Source organism: Eptatretus burgeri, chromosome 7 (assembly GCF_056783735.1).
Source record: "Eptatretus burgeri isolate ZD-2024b chromosome 7, Ebu_testis_v1, whole genome shotgun sequence".
Taxonomy (NCBI): domain Eukaryota; kingdom Metazoa; phylum Chordata; class Myxini; order Myxiniformes; family Myxinidae; genus Eptatretus; species Eptatretus burgeri.
The window spans coordinates 60,791,775-60,809,274 of record NC_140967.1 but is presented as its reverse complement, the minus strand read 5'-3'; the positions used below and the strand labels follow the sequence as shown (position 1 = coordinate 60,809,274).

Genomic DNA, 17,500 nt, shown 5'->3' with positions numbered 1-17,500 from the left:
CGAAAATGATCGAAAAAATGGATGCAAACACAAATGAAATGAAAAACGAAATGAAAGGCATGAACGAAAAGATGGATGCGAATGCACAACAAATAATCGAAAAGATGGATACAAACGCAAATGAAATTATAAACGAAATGAAAGGCATGAACAAGCACATGAAGGAAGAAACGAAAAAGCTCCGGGGTGAGACGCAGAACATGGGCCGATGCCTGCAGGCGGGCATGAAGGCCGTGACCAGGGAGCTGGGAATGGCGACTCCACGTGTGGGAGCAAACGAGCTGGAAGGGGGTGCAACGGCTAACATGCCCGCGGTGGAGGCGGGTAAAAAAATAATTCGGGGGGCGTGTTGGGCGAGGGTCGTGACAGAGGAATCGACGGTGACCAAAAGGGAAAAATTAAATGGGGAGACCAAAACGTGTGAGACGAGACACGAGGTGACGACAACAGAAATAATAGTTGAGACAAGGGAGGTAAAGGGTGAAGAGTTGGCAGAGACACGGGAGATGGGAACGATAGAGGGAAGACTACACGATGAAGACGGGGTAAGTGACGCGCACGCACACACGGAGGTAGTGGAGGACAATGGGGTTGAGCTCGCGGAGCGTGTTGGGACCCGGTGCGAGCACCTGGATGGCCTCCTCCAGGAACGAGGGGAGGGAGTATGCCCCCTTGAGGTGAGTCACGACCAGGTGGGTTCGGTCGTGTTTTGCGAGGTTGAGGGGACGAGTGCTGTGGACAGGTGCACTGAGAGCTTGGGGGGTGTAGAGGCCCCGGAGACCCTTGTGGGGACACGAATCCCCAGTATGGTTGTCCCTGTGTGTGTGGTGCAAGGTGTGAGTGCGTCCCCGTGTGTGGAAGCGACCCCGTGTGGGAGTGGTGTGGTGGCGATGGTGCCGGAGTGTGTGCTTCCCAGCACGCCGTGTGTGTGAATGAGGCACCGCGGGTGAGTGCCCTCGCGTGTGTGGGTGAGGCACCGCGGGTGAGTGCCCCCGCGCGAGTGAATGGAGCACCACGTGTGAGTAGTATGGTTTGTGTGAGTAGTGAGGCACGCGTGAGTGAACGGCCGTGTGCAAGGTCGCTGTGTGCCAGGGAGACCGTGTGTGTGAGAGAGCGCTATGTGAGGGAGATGTCGGTTGGCATGCGGGAGCACGCAGCCGCGTCTCCCGGTGTGAATGTGATGGTGTGGACTGTGTGCGTCGTAACACGCAGGTGTGCGTGGGTTGAATGGCGACGACGAAGGCGACAGAAGAAAGAAAGCCGAGTAGCGGCTGTGGTTGTTTCGAGGACCGTGCCGGGTTCACCCAGCAGTGAGCACGCGGTCCGTGCTGTGCAACGCACGAGACCACCACGTGCTCGCTTGCGAGAGTGAAGTCCCGGTCCGGAAACGCCAGCGGTGGATTTGCCGATCCCGCGGACGGACAAAGTTTAGGCAGGATGACGGATTTGGACCGAACTGGTTCTCCACGCGATCGTGTGTGTTAAGCTCCAACGGGCAAAGCACATGCGTTCGCGTGGGGAACCCCTCGAGACGTGGGGCTTGTGTTTTTTTATGCGCACGGTGACGTCATGGCTGCACGTGGGGTTGGAATCCGGCAGGAGGGGTATCTCTGCCGGATGGTCCCGTCCAAGGAGGGACGAGGAACACGTGCAGCTGCATGACGTCACGGGCAGTTGCAAAGTGCGCGAGCTCTGAGTTGCCGCGCAGGTGCTGCGCATGGAAAAAAAAAAATAAAAAAAAAGAACAACAAGCCTCACTTTCGGGTGTACAGGATTCCTGGGCAAGGGGTGAAAGACCCCCTTACCTGGGCACAGGATGAAAACTAGTTAGGGGGAAGGGTTAGCTTAGTTAGACCGACTTCATGGGGCAGGGGTAAGTCCTCATGGAGTCCGTGGAATGGATTAGTTAGAGGGATTTTAGTGAGCTTTAGGTTGGGAAATAAAATGGGATGATTTGGAGACAGCGACAGACAGTGAATGTGTAGAGTTGACGTAGTTTAGCTACGTAGTGTTAAAAGGAACGTGCTATAGTTTAAGGGACGACGTGGGAGCACGAGTTAGTTAGGGGAGGTAGTTAGAAGGATGGCAGAGTTCGGTGGTGTGTGTGTTGAAGAGTTGTTGGTGAGTTATGAGGTGAAGGCATGTGCTTGGTGAGTGAGTGAGGCCAGCGGGTCTGTGTGTGTGGAGCGAATGGGGAATGCATGGTGCGATGAGTGATTGGGGGGAGGAGTGACTCCCGCCCAAGGGACCCCCGGGGTCAGTGTAGAGTGAGTTAGCTGGGTTAGTCAAATTGAAAAATGGAGGTCGTTTTGTTGTTGGTGGGAAAGTAGGCTCGAAACCCATTTGGAGGGGTGCAGGAGCCCTGTTGACGGGCTTGGGAGCGTGGCTGCGAAAGGTGAGTATCGCTGAGTGGGTACCCCGGGCACCAGGCTAGTCGGCCGCGGTAGGCCAAGGGCCCATGGGGGGCCGGGATAGAGTAGTGGGCACGGGTGCGCCTGCTTGGTGCGGGGGCCCGGGGCGCCATTAGCCGCGTGGGCAGTGCAGTGGGCACGGGTGACCCTCGGAAAGGGGCCCGGGAGGCCGGCCTGCCACGTGTGCGTTTCAGGGGAGGTGCCATGGGGGCACTCCCCGGTGTTAGGGAGCTGGTAGGCTCGGAGGCAGTGTAGTGCCCGGGGTGCCATAGCGGGAGAATCGGCAGAGGGTCGTGCCTGCCAAAGGGAGCCACGTGTCCCAGCCAGGAGACCGTGTGAGGGCACGGAGAGAAAATTGGGGGGGCGAGGCCCGAAATTGTAAGGACACCAACACAGGCGACGGGAATCTGGGTTGTTAGAACCAATAGTTTAAGCGAGAGGCGCTTGTTGAAAGCCCCGGGGTAGTTTAACAGTTAAATGGTTAGGGTAGATTAGGAGATGTACCCCTCCGCACCATCCATCCCCTCGCTCTCGTTGTGGGCCGCTGGACCCACTTTGGGTTAGATCGCCGAACTCTGGGGAGGCCATTCTGAGGCTTCGTTGGGCCTCGACACAGGACGTTAGCTCTCCCTTGTTCCCCTCCGGGAAGGGAACGTAGGGGTTGGGAGTAGGCTAGGTGACAGAATAGGTTAGCCGAACAAGGACGATAAAGGGGGTTAGGGGACGATTTATAGTGGGGAAGTAAAAATAAAAAAAAAATAAAAAAAATTAAGGGGGCTAAATTGGTTTTTCACAAATTAAGGGAGTGGGTATGTACAGTGACAGGCAAAGGCGATAGGTTGGGAGGGAGACAGGTAGGTAGGTCCGAGCCCGCCTTCCAAGTGGCCAGCACCACCACACTCCCTCCACCAACCTCCATTGAACGGCAAAGGCTGGCCAACTTCATCGGCTGGCCGTGTTTTGCTTCAAGGCGGAGGCCGGCCAACTTCATCGGCAGCTGTGTGCTGCAAGGCCTGTGCCGGCCAGTTCATCTGCCGGCTGTGTTTGCCTGCAGCGGCCTTCTTCTGCGGGCTGTGTTTGCCTGCTGCCTTTGCCATGCCATGCCCACTGCCCCTGTTCACCAGCCCCCGTTCAATTTTTGCTTTGTCCCATCCCGTTCGTTTCCATGTGCGCCAGGATCTGAAAGCAACAGTTTGCAAGCTGCAAGAACTGCCCTGTTGGCAGCTACAACACGGGCCTGCAGTGGCGGCCCGTGCACCGTGTTTGTGTTCATGCATCCATTCGTTGTGCTCATTGCGTGTGCCACTTGAGCTGGCACGGAGACTGCGTTGTGCAGCCCAAGCACCGTTGTGGTTCACTGAGTTCAGTTCAAAAAGGAAGGCCTTGGACTGCGTGTGAGCAGCCAGCCACGTTCCCTGTCACCTGCATTGTTTGAGTCAGAGACTGCATGTGGGCAGCCTGGCTCCCTGCTAACTGCTTTCTTTTGCAGAGTTCAATGATCCTGGGCCATGGTTTAGTGTAAAATTTGTAAGTTAAGGTAAGATGTACTGTAAATATGAGTGCGCCCCCCGGCATGTCTGTCTAGCGCCGGCAATTTTATTTAAGTCGTCCGTGTGAGTGAGTTTGTTTAGGTAGTTACGCAGCCCTCAGGTTATTTATTTTGGGGACACGAATACCATGAATGTCGCACTCAGGGATCCGTAGGTAAAATGTACTAGGGGAAAACTACACATGATGGCACACGAAAATTTGACGACTCGGGACGAGTCTGTAAAAAGGGAAGGGGTAGTGTTGTGGTTACCAGATTCGCAAACCACCATTCAGGTCCCTTAGGTGAGGTATCTCGGTAAGTGCATGTGTAGTTAGGCCCAAACCCGTTGTCTAGTGGGAATACATGTCATTTATACGTGCTGCGACTCTTCAGGATAGCCGGTTTTCTTTTACTATCTTTATTTTGGACCAATCGCCACCATCACAACCACAACATCAACCACCGACCACAACCACCGCTTCACCACAACCGCCACGACCTTTACCGTCACAACTCGCCACCATCGCATCGCCGTCGTCTCGCGCCACTCATGGGCACCGATGCTGGACTCGTGTAGGGCGCACGTTGAACAGCGTGTACAAAATCACGGATTTTCTGCTTCAAAAACGGATCCAAAACGACACACGCCCACTTTTTGCCGTCCAATCGGTGAGCGAGGGGCAGGTGGCCCCGCCCCAGGGCGATCGATATATGCAAATTTGTGGATCAAAAAGCCTTCACGCCCACTTTTTGTCGGGCCAATGGGGAGCGAGTTGAAAGGTCAAAGGGAGGGGGTCAAAGGCGAAGTTACGGGGGGATAAAAGGACGGTGTTCGTCAGTAAAAGGGTAGAGTAAGAAGTCGGAACGAGGAAGAAGGGAGTCGTAAAGGTCGGAACGAGGCGAAGGAGAGTCGGAACGGAGGGGACGAGCTGTGGAGAGGCGGCGAGTCGGACGAAGGGTGCTCGCGTCGTGCAAGGAGCTGCGCGCCCGAGGGAGGCCGGCAGCGCGACCTGGCCGAGGTGGAGACGCTCGTCGCACATAATAAAGATCCTCTATACCCCGAGCATCAGCAACCCCCCTCCTGTTTCCCCCCGCGCTGAGATAGTGCGACCAAGGGGGCCCCTTTTCCCACCCCCTGCCTGACACTGTCCGCGAGGCCCGCGGAGTGAGGCGCCATCGCCGCTCCGCGTCTCATCACCAGACGGGTAGGCCCGACCAGGTCTCGGCCCCAGGCCTACCTCATTCTTGAGGGTATTTCTTTTCCTTGGTTTTGGGTATGTGTTGTCGGCGCCGTCTGTGAAGTAGAATTGTATAAGTGTTGCCGTGTGCTCGGTAGTCGGTATTAGCTCTGCACTGTGTTTTCACTTTTATGTTTGCTTTTTGTGTAAATGGAATTGTGTTTTCTTTTTTGTGTGCATTTGGTGGAATTGTATTTGTGTGCTTCCCGTGTGCCGAGAATAAACGTGCTTTATTGTTGAACTGTTCTCCCGCTTCGCTTCGTCTTTTCCTCCATTGAATCCCCATCTTGCTTCACGTAAAGGGTTGGTAGTGGGCTGAATACGCCCGATAATTAATCGAACCGTCGAGGTCGACGATAACACCGCTCGGTTATTCTGATAGTACGGAACGGGTCGCTTAAGTGGCCCGTGTCCGAAGTCGACCTGCGGCGAGGTGCGATCGCCCGGTCTACCCTCCGCGTGGGTACTTAGGTAGTTCGAATTTGGCGAGCAACCCTATCCCACGCGGGGGCTGATTGGCTCGATCGCGGTGAGACCGAAAGGTCCACCCGTGACTGGTTCCCGGCGTTAGTCCGAGAGGGTCACGACTGGATTGTCCGTCCGGTGGGCGACGTGCCGCGATTCGAGTTACGTGGCCGTCAGCACGCCGGCGGGCGCGAAGACCGCAACAATATATATACATATATATATATATATATACATATACATATACATATATATATATACATATATATACATATACATATATATATATACATATATATACATATACATATATACATATATATACATATACATACATATATATATATACATATATATACATATATACATATACATATATATATATATATATATATACATATACATACATATATATATATACATATATATACATATATACATATACATATATATATATATATATACATATATATATACATATATATATACATATATATATATATACATATATATATACATACATATATATATATACATATATATATATATATATACATATATATGTATATACATACATATACATATATATGTATATACATATACATATATATACATATACATATATATACATATACATATATATATATACATATACATATATATACATATACATATATATACATATACATATATATATATACATATACATATATACATATACATATATATGTATATACATATACATATATATATATATATATACATATATATATATATATATATATATATATATATATATATATATATCGGGCGTATTATCGGGTCGTCCATCCGTCTGTCCGTCCGTTCCTGTCCGCACTCTAACTCCCAAAGTTTTCAACTTTCACGTTTCATATTTGGTTCATAAGTACAGACTGTGGAGACAGTGTGTAGCGACATACGTTCTTCATCTAAAGTGGTTGCCATGACAACCAGGATGCTGTTTTCCATGTAGTAGCACAATTCTGTATATACCTTCTTGTTCGGTTGTATATTGTGCTCACTTGCGCTATTGTTACTGATTACAATATACAAATACATATATTGCTTTATAATGATACTTCACTGCAATGCTTTATAAAAAAAATATTAATTATTGGACTCGTCTTTTAAAAACGATAAATGTATAAACAGGCGAGCATTGGGTGGCTTTGACACCAACTCTGGTGTATCCACCGATAGGTCGGATCTGCATCCAGACCTGAACCAAAATCGAATCAGCTTGCTCTTCTCACCTAACCAACTCATCCACCAAGTTTTGTCATAATCTGTCCACAAGTTTTTTTTTAAATATCAGGCTATATTATTGTTTTTGGCCCATCTCTCAATGGTGAAGAATTGCTTTAAAAATTCTCATATGTGGATCCAGATCCAGATCCAGATAGTCACCAAAATCTAATCAATTCGTCCTTGTCACACACTCAAAATGTCCACAAAATTTCGTCCGAATCCGTCTATAACTTTTTGAGATATCCTGCTCACAGACAAACAGACAGACAAACAGGCATTAAAATGATCTCCATCCACCTTCGGTGACGGAGTTAAAAATACACGAGTAAACATCATTGCAGTTTTGTGTGCATTACAAGGAAATGAGTAAACATAAATATATTTGTACATTAATTATAAGGACATCAATAAACGGTGGACGAATACATATACCGTAACATATGAGATTTGAACTCAGGTACCCAGCATGGGGCATGGGTTCAGGTGAGGATGCTTAACAGGTCAACCCAATGTGTTTCACCTCAAACTGCTATCCGGATGGCTTTAGACCCTATAACATAAATAAGTAAATAAAACAGGATTCAAATCAAAGGGCATATTGAAACCCTACCTAATCCAAGTCGTTGGGAGTGTCCAAAATACATTATATAAATACCAAGTCAGTCTTCCAATTGCGATGACTGTTGTACAATCTCAGTGCCATGGGTTGGGGATTTAAAAGATCAGGAAAAGTCAGTTTTGTTATCTGTGCTCATGTCCGAAATGTATGTCCAATCCTATAAATGGAGTGAGAAACCATACAGTTAATGGTAACACTTTTGTAGCATACTAATACAACACTTGGGTTATGTCACTGTTGCAGCAATTTAAATTGCTCGTCATACAATGTCAAGTCGTGGGGAGGGTAAACACAAAATTTTTAATTCAATCAACCATGCTACTTCCTTCATCAAGAAAGTTCGTCACAATTGATCTGACTAACAGCTGTGAACACACAACTGGAACGCCCACACCGGCGGGATGCATTCTGATCAACGGGTAAAACAGATCACAGAATTGTACCAAACCTTGAATTGCCATGCTGCACACGAACTGAAAAGTGGGGTTAAACAATTGGTTCGTGTCTGTCTGTTTGTTTATTTATTTATTTTATGAGATTTCATCCACCACAAAGACAAAGGCCACTCATAAAGGAAAGTATAGATATTAAACAGAAAGGAGGAATATATTGACATTCCTCTTCAGTTGAGGTAGGTTGGGATTGAGGGAAAGCAGGATGCAGGTAAACTTTTTGAAAGTGATGCAATGTGGGGGGCAAGGGGGGACTAGAAGAATACCTCATAGTCTTACTCCTTGGGGCAGATGCAGTGCATGGATGGGAAGAAACTGCCAAAGGAGTAGAGCGATTGAAAGTATGCTCAAGTGGAACAACATGTGAGAGACCCTCAGAGCACATTCCATGGTAATATCTATAGAAAAGGCTCAATGAATTAACAGAGCAGCGGACTGAGAGAAGTTTCAGGGATGATACCAACTACTGTCCCACCACAATGGCAGCACGTCACGTTCTGGATTCTGTCAAGGAGAGATAGGTGACAGGCCGGAGCACCAGCCCAAATATGGCAATGATGTTCCATGACAGGTCGTATAGTGGCCTTGTATGTTTGGAGCATAGCAGCTTGATTAAGGTATCACTGAGCATGAGATAAAGCAGCCAAGGTGCTGGGACGTTATTTTTGTGATACCAGAGATGTACTTTTCCCAGCTGAGGTTGGAGCTGATATCCAATTCAAGCAGATGGATAACAGGAAGTTCTTGAAAAGGGGAAGAATCCAGAGACCAGGTTGGAACACAAGGTGATCTTGAAATAGACACAGACAACAAGTGGGTCTTTTTCGGTTGAAAGTAACAAGCCATTCCTTTCCCCAGTTAATCACACTCTAAGTCCTCATTGAGAGTGGTAGTGGCACGGATACGGGAAGGAGGAGATAAGGTTCCTGGATAAGTCGTATACAGTGTTGAATCATCTATGTAAATGCTTAATTGAGAAAGAATACAATCAGTCAGATCATTGATATATAACAAGAACAATATTGGACCCAACACAGACCCCTGAGGAACACTAACATTCATATTATAGATAGGGGACAACTGTCCCTCATGTACCATAGACATTTGATGATTTACAAGGAAGCCAGAAATAGTATCGAGCTATTTTCCAGAGATGCCATATGATTTTAGCATATGGCTGAGGCCCTTGTGCCACACTTTGTCAAAAGCCTTCAAGATGTTAAGCGAAACAACCCTGGCTTCTCCATGATGATCTAAAGCACGATTCACATGTTCGGTGATTAGGGATAGAATATCACCAGTAGACCTTGACAGTTAAAAGCCACCACCTACCCTGGTTTGAGATCAGAGTTTTCTCACTCCTAGGCAGAGAGCTGATCAAGGCTTAGGAGTACCACCTACTCGGGTTTGAGGTCAAAGTTGTCCCTCTCCTTGGCAGATTGCCGATCAAGGCTTACAAGTACCACCTACCCTGGTTTGAGATCAGAATTGTCCCTCTCTTAGGCAGATAGCCATTCATGGCTAATGAGCTCCACCCACCTGGACCACCTGGTTTTAAGGTGCTGGGAACTCGCCTTCCACATTCTGCCTTTAGTGAGAAACAGGGTCGGCCCGAGAAGCCAGGCAGTTGGATTTGGTTAGGAGAGGCTCTTTGAGATGCGCCAGGCAAAAATAACATTCCTTTCTTGTAATTATCTACAGACTACTGTAGTATATGAGATTACAACTCTTATATACTATAGTTCTAACTGCAGCATTTTTGCCTGGGGCTGTGCCATATTTGGTGCTCAATCAACCAACCCACCCTCAGCACGTTCCCCAACCCATTATGACCCCATGTGTGTCTGTCTACAAACATCCGTTTTCAAACATCAAACTCTCCCCTCCCCCTCTCTTTCTCCACCACTCCCCTTCACACCCGTCAGCGAAGCAGCAGGTTGAATTTACTCGTGTGTGTGTATATATATATATATATATATATATATATATATATATATATATATATATATATATATATATATATATATATATATATATATATATATACCCCTTTATATGAACTTTTCTGGAGCATTACTGTGTTCCTCCTAAGAACACAAAGGTAGTACAGCATGCACATGAGATTTTTTTTAATGTGCCGTATTTTTTATCGTCTGACATTTTCCATAAGCCATGGGAATGTCCCTTCTTTTCTATTGTTTGGCATTTTCTACAAGCTATGTAATGTCCATTCTTTTCTATATTTTGCCACAGATCACATAACATATAAAGGGGCCTATTATATGTCCCTGGCATTTTTCTCAAGAATATCCCTTCTTTTCTATAGTTTGCCACATATCACATACCAAATAAAGGGATCTTTTCTATGTTCCTGGCATTTTTCCTAAGAATTATTTTCAAATTTCAAGTCAATCGGATGAAAATTGCCAATTTAAGAAATTCGGCCGATTTTGACCTCCAAAATAATTTTAAGTTGAATTCAATGACCAAATGTGCAAATCCTGTTCAAATTTCAAGTCAATCGGATGAAAATTGTCGATTTTAGAATTTCGGTCTATGTTGACCTTTTGGCCCATGTTCACCTCAAAAATAGTTGGTGGTTGAATTGAATGAGTTGATATGAAAATCCTGTTCAAATTTCAAGTCAATCGGTTGAAAATTGAGGATTTCAGAAATCTCGGCCTATGTTGACCTTTTGGCTTAAGTTTGAGCTCCAAAATAATTGGTGGTTGAATTGAATGAGCTGATATGAAAATCTTGTTCAAATTTCATGTCAATCGGATGAAAATTAACAATTTCAGAAATATCGGTCTATGTTGACTTTGAAAATAGTTGGTGGTTGAATTGAGTAACCTGATAGGAAAATCCTGTTCAAATTTCTAGCCACTCGGATGGAAATTGAGGATTTTAGAAGATTGGCCTCTGTTGACCTTTGGCCTTTTTATTGTTTAATATACAATGCCGAGGCTTGTATAAGAGCTAACACACAAAACGTACAACAAGGGGACCAGGAGACAAGTGGCATGGGAGAAGGAAGCACAAAACAGTGTGGAACAAAGACATTAGGAGATCTGTGGAAGGGAGAGGGATGGAGTGGGGTAAATGGGGTAAACGATGTGGACACCACAAGGACTTTCAGGAAGGAAAGCAGGGAATTTCAAGGAGGTGAGTTTGTGGTGGATTCACGGGGGTAGAAAAGATCATGGTTTTGGATGGGGAAAGATAAGAGATGGTGAAGAACAGCTGTTTTGAAGACCTGGCAGGAAGAGAAGGATTTAAGAGTGTGTGGGAGTTTGTTCCAAATGCGGGAAAAAAGAGGAATGAAAGAGTGAAGGTGAGCAGTGATTCTTTATTTTGGTAGTTTTACCAGAAGTGGGTTGCTGGTGGACCTTGAGCACCCTGCAGAAATATGTGGGGGGCAGATCACAGAGAGAGCAAGGGGGTGAGGCCGGAGAGTAGATGGTAGAAGACAAAGACCACTGGCTTGCCTACGTTGAGAGAGTGAGAGCCCCAAAGACTCAGCCTCATCGCGGGAGACACCAATGATCCTAAATGCCTTGGTTTCCATGGCATGAAGCCAAGAAAGGTGATAGGTGGGAGCACCAGTCCTGAGGGGAGAGAAGTACTCCATAAGCCTGTAGATGAAAGCTTTGTACGTAGTTTTGAGCTCATGTGTGCCAAGGAAGGACTTTGCATGACGGAGGATTCCCAGTTGGCGACTGGCTTTCTTGGCCAGCTCATGGCTTTCCCAGGAAAGATCGTGGCAGATCGTGATACCCAGAAGTTTGAATGAAAGGATTTCTTCAAGAAGAGTGTTGAGAAAGTAGAGGGGTGGGGGGGGGGGGTTCCAGATGGTCCTTTCAGAGAGACAGAGTGAGAGTGTGAGATTTATCAAGGTTGAAGGACATGTTCCACATGTTGGACCAGTTTGTGATGTTATCCAGAACTGTAGAGAGTGAAGAGGCTGCTGCTTGCTGATCTGAGGGATGACAGATGGTGCGGAGAGAGTGGAGTCATCAGCAAAGAGATAAAGAGGATTTTCCGAGAGTCGGAGAGATCATTCATGAAAACCAAAAAATAACAGGGCCCAGAACACTGCCTTGAAGAACTCCAACCTGGACAGGAAGAGGGGAGGAGAGAATTCCATTGAGGGCCACAAGTTGGCTGAGACAGGAGAGGAAGTGTATGAGCCATGAGTGGAGATTGCCTTGGATAGCATAGGAAGAGAAGAGAAATGTTGACCTCAAAAGAGTGACCGCTATATCACATGGTCATGTAACATGTGGTAAAGTTTCAATTTCTTCCACTGAACAGTTTTCGATCTGAACAAAATGCAGACTCATATGACATATTGTTGTGGGGCCGAGTTTCGGTGGCGAGCACGACCGCTAGATGGAGCAGTAGAGTTGGCTCCACCAAACACCCGGAATTTATAGGTCGTCAGCCCGGATAACTCTGGAGCCGACGGGTCCCTTATCGGACCGAATATCGCCAATAGGTCGACCGCGTGGGATAGGGTCGATTGCCAATTTCAATTTACCAAAATACCCACATCATCCAAACTACTGGGGAAATTCACCCTCAGCAGGATCTGCACGATCCGGGCCACACCCCGAGCAGGGAGTACCAGAATCCTGCCGGGCCGATTGCACGATTTCGGCAGCAATGAGGCCTCCTAATTCCCGTTCACAGTGCGGCAAACCAATGACAGAAAGGACAATGATGAGATGAGACATTGAACAATAGGGATATTTATTTTACAATGGGGGGAAGAGGGGAGCACGTAAGGGCAGAGTTATCACGACTAAGAAATGTGAATAATATACAACAAAAACACTTAACAGTTCTACTTACAGACGGGCCACACACAGACGCACACCCAAAAAAAGAAATGGACCTGCCGGGTCTTTATTCGGCTCTCCAGCCGAAGAGGATAGTTCGGCTGGGAGTCAGGACGGCTGGCGACCTGGCCGCAAGCGCGTGGCTGGTCATCCACCCCTTCCCGGAGTTCCGGTCGCCAAAGGCTGGACCAGGGCAGCCGAATCCAGCGGAGGCGAGACGAGGTGATCACCCCCGATGAAACTCGACCGCTCGCTGCAACACGCCGGACGAGACACCCTCGAAGCGTGGGATGCAGTCTGCCGCAAACCCAGGCAGAGACGCGCACTCGAGCAGACTCAGGACGCAAAACTCCAGCAGACTCGACGCAAATTCTCCTCACGCTCGTCCTGACAACCACTCTTTCTCTTCAGGATGGAGGGCCTCTTCTCCTGGCTACTCGCCTACTGATTGGTCGGACCCATCGCGCGATTCCCTGGCCTTCTCCCATTGGACAGGCCCACAGTAGGTGGGGCAACTCCCACCCTGCTGGGCGGAGTCCCGATCGGAGGCGTTTGTGGCTTCGCTCACCTCCTCACCTTCGGCAACGTGCGTAATGGTGATGGTGCCGAGTCGGAAACGGGGCGGGTGAGACGCCCGCTCCTTGCCGATTGGCCAAAGAGGGACGGCATGCCTATGTTAGACTCCGCCCATGCGCATGCTTGCTGGCGAGCGCGCGAATAATGCCACGAGCAGAGTGTTGTTGTGTGAGAGTGAAGATGGCGTTGTTGTCGTCGTTGTAAGGAATGTAAAAAAATCCTATCTATAAAATAACCCACAGCGCACGTACACTTAATTCCCATTAGACACAGGGGATGGATTCTAACTATACACATATACTTAACGAAATAACTGAACTACGTGGACTGGAGTTGTGTGCGATGGGTTCCAGATTCTAACGATATGACGTACGACATATGTACATACACTACCGATAGCTTTACCCTGATTTTTGCTTCGCGAGCGCAGGGTAATGTGTATGTACAATTTTAGACTACTTATTTGATGCATGAATAAATTGATGTACTAATGCCTATCCGTAAATGATAGATAATGCTGCCCTCCGGCAGAAACCAAGCAGAATTGCATGATGTTTCTCAGTGGATTATGCGTGGATAGTTGAATATGAGCAAAAAAATATCAAAAAATAAAAAAACTATAGCACTTAGGTGGAATTTGTTTCGAAAGCCATTAATTGGACTCATTGTCCGATGTATATTGCAAGTTTAAGCTCGTTTCAATGTATCGCCTTTGAGATATGAGCACCAACACATTTTGGGCGGATGGACAGACGGACAGACAGACACCAACGTGACTTTTGAGGGTTTTCGTTAAAAACTCAAGAATGCGGAAATGGACGTTGCTGAAATTTGGAACATATTACCGTGACATACAAAGGATTTACTTCTGAAATTTGCAGCCAATTTCGTCCAGTAGAAGCTGAGAAACGAATTTTCAATCCTCATGTTAAAGTTACATACAGAGAAACCGTCCCATATAAAGGGAGGAGTGCTTTGTGCCTCCCTTGATTATAGAAATAGAAGCGAAGGCTCATGTAAATACTGAACAGAGGATGAGAAGTTTACAGAATGCCAGGTGCTGTAGTTGAACAGGTGGACTAGATTCTGACATTTTGTACAGAACAATAAAACAGATGTCCCCAAAGTGTTGCAGCCTTGAATTTGCAGCCTGGGCAAAAGTATATCATCTAACATCATAACGTGCTATCAACTATACATCACACTATTATGAAGTGTCCTTCCTTATTGGCTCAGTCTTGTTTTTGAGAATACACCTTTGTTATTGCACTGATCAAGCACAGGCCGACACTAAGCTCGGGTCAGCTGAAAACTAGTCATGAGCAAAAATGGGGGCCATCATTAGCTGCCTCTTTTGCTGATGTTGAGAAAGGCAAACTTTTATTATACAATTAAGATTCACCCTGGCATTTTGAGGAGCTCGAATGATCCAGCTGCAGTCCATGTGGTAGCCGTGCACCACCTTTGCCTCGACTTCAGCCTGCCTTGATCGTATCACACCATCCGAACCAAAGAACTCAAATTCACACTCTGCACAGAGCACACCAGTATGGTAATAGCCATATCTAGGAATATGAGAAAGGTGGAGAATTAATGTGCCACAAAAAATTCAAGCATCATTTGCAAGTTACCATCATATCACCCTCACTTCCGAACAGTGGCAGCAAGCTGTGATGTTGTGATAGATAGAAACAAACAAATATGCAAAAAATACAGCCAAGGTCTTTTAAAAATCAAATAAAAATGCCTGTTATATCACCTGCCTTGTACACAAATGTGTTATTTATTTGGATGAAAAATTAAAGCAGAGACTAGCAATGGAGGGAGTTCCTCAATGTTGGATATAAGATCAGGGCCGTCTCTCATGACATATCTCTAATTTTCGATACAGTCTGACATCTCCCCTTGCTCTTCAAACTCTCTGCCTATGGCAGTCAAGGCCAACTCCACTCTTGGCTTCCTGACTTGTTCTCCATTCTCGTAGCCAATGTGTTTTCGTAACCCCCCCCCCCCCCCCGCAGTCTTCTGCAGGGCACACGTGATCCACCATCAACCACCTTCTGCTGAAACTACCTAAATGCAGAATCACTGCTCACCTCCACTCATTTGGTGTTCTTATTTATGAATTTTTTTTTTGTATACCTTGTCGAGGCTCGTGTAGAGCTAACACACAATGCACAGCAAGGGGCATGAGGCAAGAGGGGAGGGAGTGGGAAGGACAAAACAGTGGGGAACAGAGACATTAGGAGATCTGCGGAAGGGAGACGGATGGGATGGGGAACATGGGGAATAGAAGATGGACGTTACAGGGACTTTCAGGAAGGAAAGCAGGGAATTTGAAGGAGGTGGGCTTGGGTGGATTATCGGGGGTAAAAAAGATCAAGGATTTGGATGGGGAAAGATAAGAGGTGGTGGTGAACAGCTGTTTTGAAAGCCTGGAGGGAAGAATGGAATTGAATAGAGTGAGAGAGTTTATTCCAAAGGTGGGGAAAAAGAGGAATGAAAGAATGAAGGTGAGCAGTGATTTGTGATTTTGATAGTTTTACCAGAAGGGGGTTGTTGGCGGACCTTGAGCACATGTTGACTGCGACAGGAGAGGAAGTCTGCGAGCCATGAGTGGAGATGGCCTTGGATACCATAGGAAGAGATTTTGGTGAGCAGGGCAGGGTGCCAGACTGTGTCAAAAGCACGTGATATGTCTAGGGATATGGCTCGGATTTCCTGTCTGGCATTGAGGACCTCCATCCATTGTTGGGAGAGCAGAAGCAGCATATCCAGGGTAGAGTGACCTGGTCTGAAACCAAATTGATGATCGGAAATCAAACCATTGGAGAAGAGGAAGGATTTCATGTCTGAAGTGACGGTGGATTCCATAACCTTGCTGATGATTGGGAGAAGGCTGATTGGTCTGTAGTTGCAGGGATCTGTTTTTGCACCTTTTTTATGCAGGGCAGAGATGTTTGCAGATTTCCAAAAATTTCCCCCACCTGTGGAACTAACTTCCACATCCTCTTCAAAATCAATCTCATTCTTCCCTTCAGGTCTTCAAGACAGCTGTTCACCACCATCTCATATTCCCCAACCAAAACCACAACTTTGTCCAACCCGTTAACCTTCCCCAAACCAATCTCCCTCCAAATTTCCAGTTTTTCCCTTCTAAGAATATGCTTTTGTATCCATCTTGTCCACCCCAGGCATCCTTCCCTTCCTCTCATTCTTTGCTACATTCCTTATTTGTCCAAGTCTCCTATTTTGTCCTTCAACTCTGCTGTTGGTGTCCCCCCCTCTCTTCCCCCCCCCCCATAATTTTTTTTATCAAAACCCCCAAAAAATAAACCAGCCCAGACAATGATGCAGTCACACATGGTGAACAGCTTGGCAAGCCAAACGCATCTCACCCACCTGGCAGTGGGCCATGCAACCCTCCGAAATCTTGCAGGTCTGGATCTGGATGAGGGTAGAAGAAGAATAGTACAATCACAGATTCTTTCAGCAGTTTTGATTTTTCTGACTTCCAAAAAAATTGTGTTCAGATCTCAAAAAACAATTAATATAATCGCAGATGAAAATCCTCTCTTAATAGTTTTGATTGCAGATTTGATCCCCATAAATGCATTCATTGTGTTTACTCTCATCAACTTGACTGGTTTTAATTCCACAGGCTGTGTCCGTCATGCCGTCATCAAAGACAAATCATACCCCCTTCGGGAGGCAAACAGGACAAGCAAGATTCGAAACCCTCCCTGGCCGGATGTCGAAGCCACAGTTGGTGCCTTGAAATTATGTGCATGCACTTGTCATGTGCAGAGTTCGCTTTGCTTGATCAGGCGGCCCAGCACGCGAAGCAAAGTGTCCGTTTTCATTTGTACGGGGTATCAGTCACCCACCAGGAGCGCAGGCTACTTTTACACTTAAGCAAAACACCAGAACAGAAGTAATAAGCCCCCCATGGTCATCGTCAGTATAGTTGCATCAGTGATGGCCTATTGGGGCCTCCACTTGGTTCCTCCCGTTCTCTCCCCATGCAGGGGTCTGAAAATACCCAGCAGAGATAATAATGAAAAAAATAAAAAAAATACTGTGGCCCAACAAATTCCT

At 46.7% G+C, this 17,500-nt stretch overlaps 1 protein-coding gene across 6 annotated transcripts in view; it reads right to left on the bottom strand.

Moving 5' to 3' along the window:
* The window catches only part of LOC147023369 (neuropilin and tolloid-like protein 2), a 154,311-nt gene that overhangs the window by 63,643 nt on the left and 73,168 nt on the right, over positions 1 to 17,500 (bottom strand). For all 6 annotated transcript variants that reach the window (XM_085888704.1, XM_085888707.1, XM_085888706.1 and 3 more), the window contains 2 exons: positions 16,805 to 16,849; positions 14,805 to 14,932 (listed from right to left, as the gene is read on the bottom strand). In XM_085888704.1, coding sequence (XP_085744830.1) covers positions 14,805 to 14,932; positions 16,805 to 16,849 — 173 coding nt within the window. The remainder of the gene's footprint in view (positions 1 to 14,804; positions 14,933 to 16,804; positions 16,850 to 17,500) is intronic.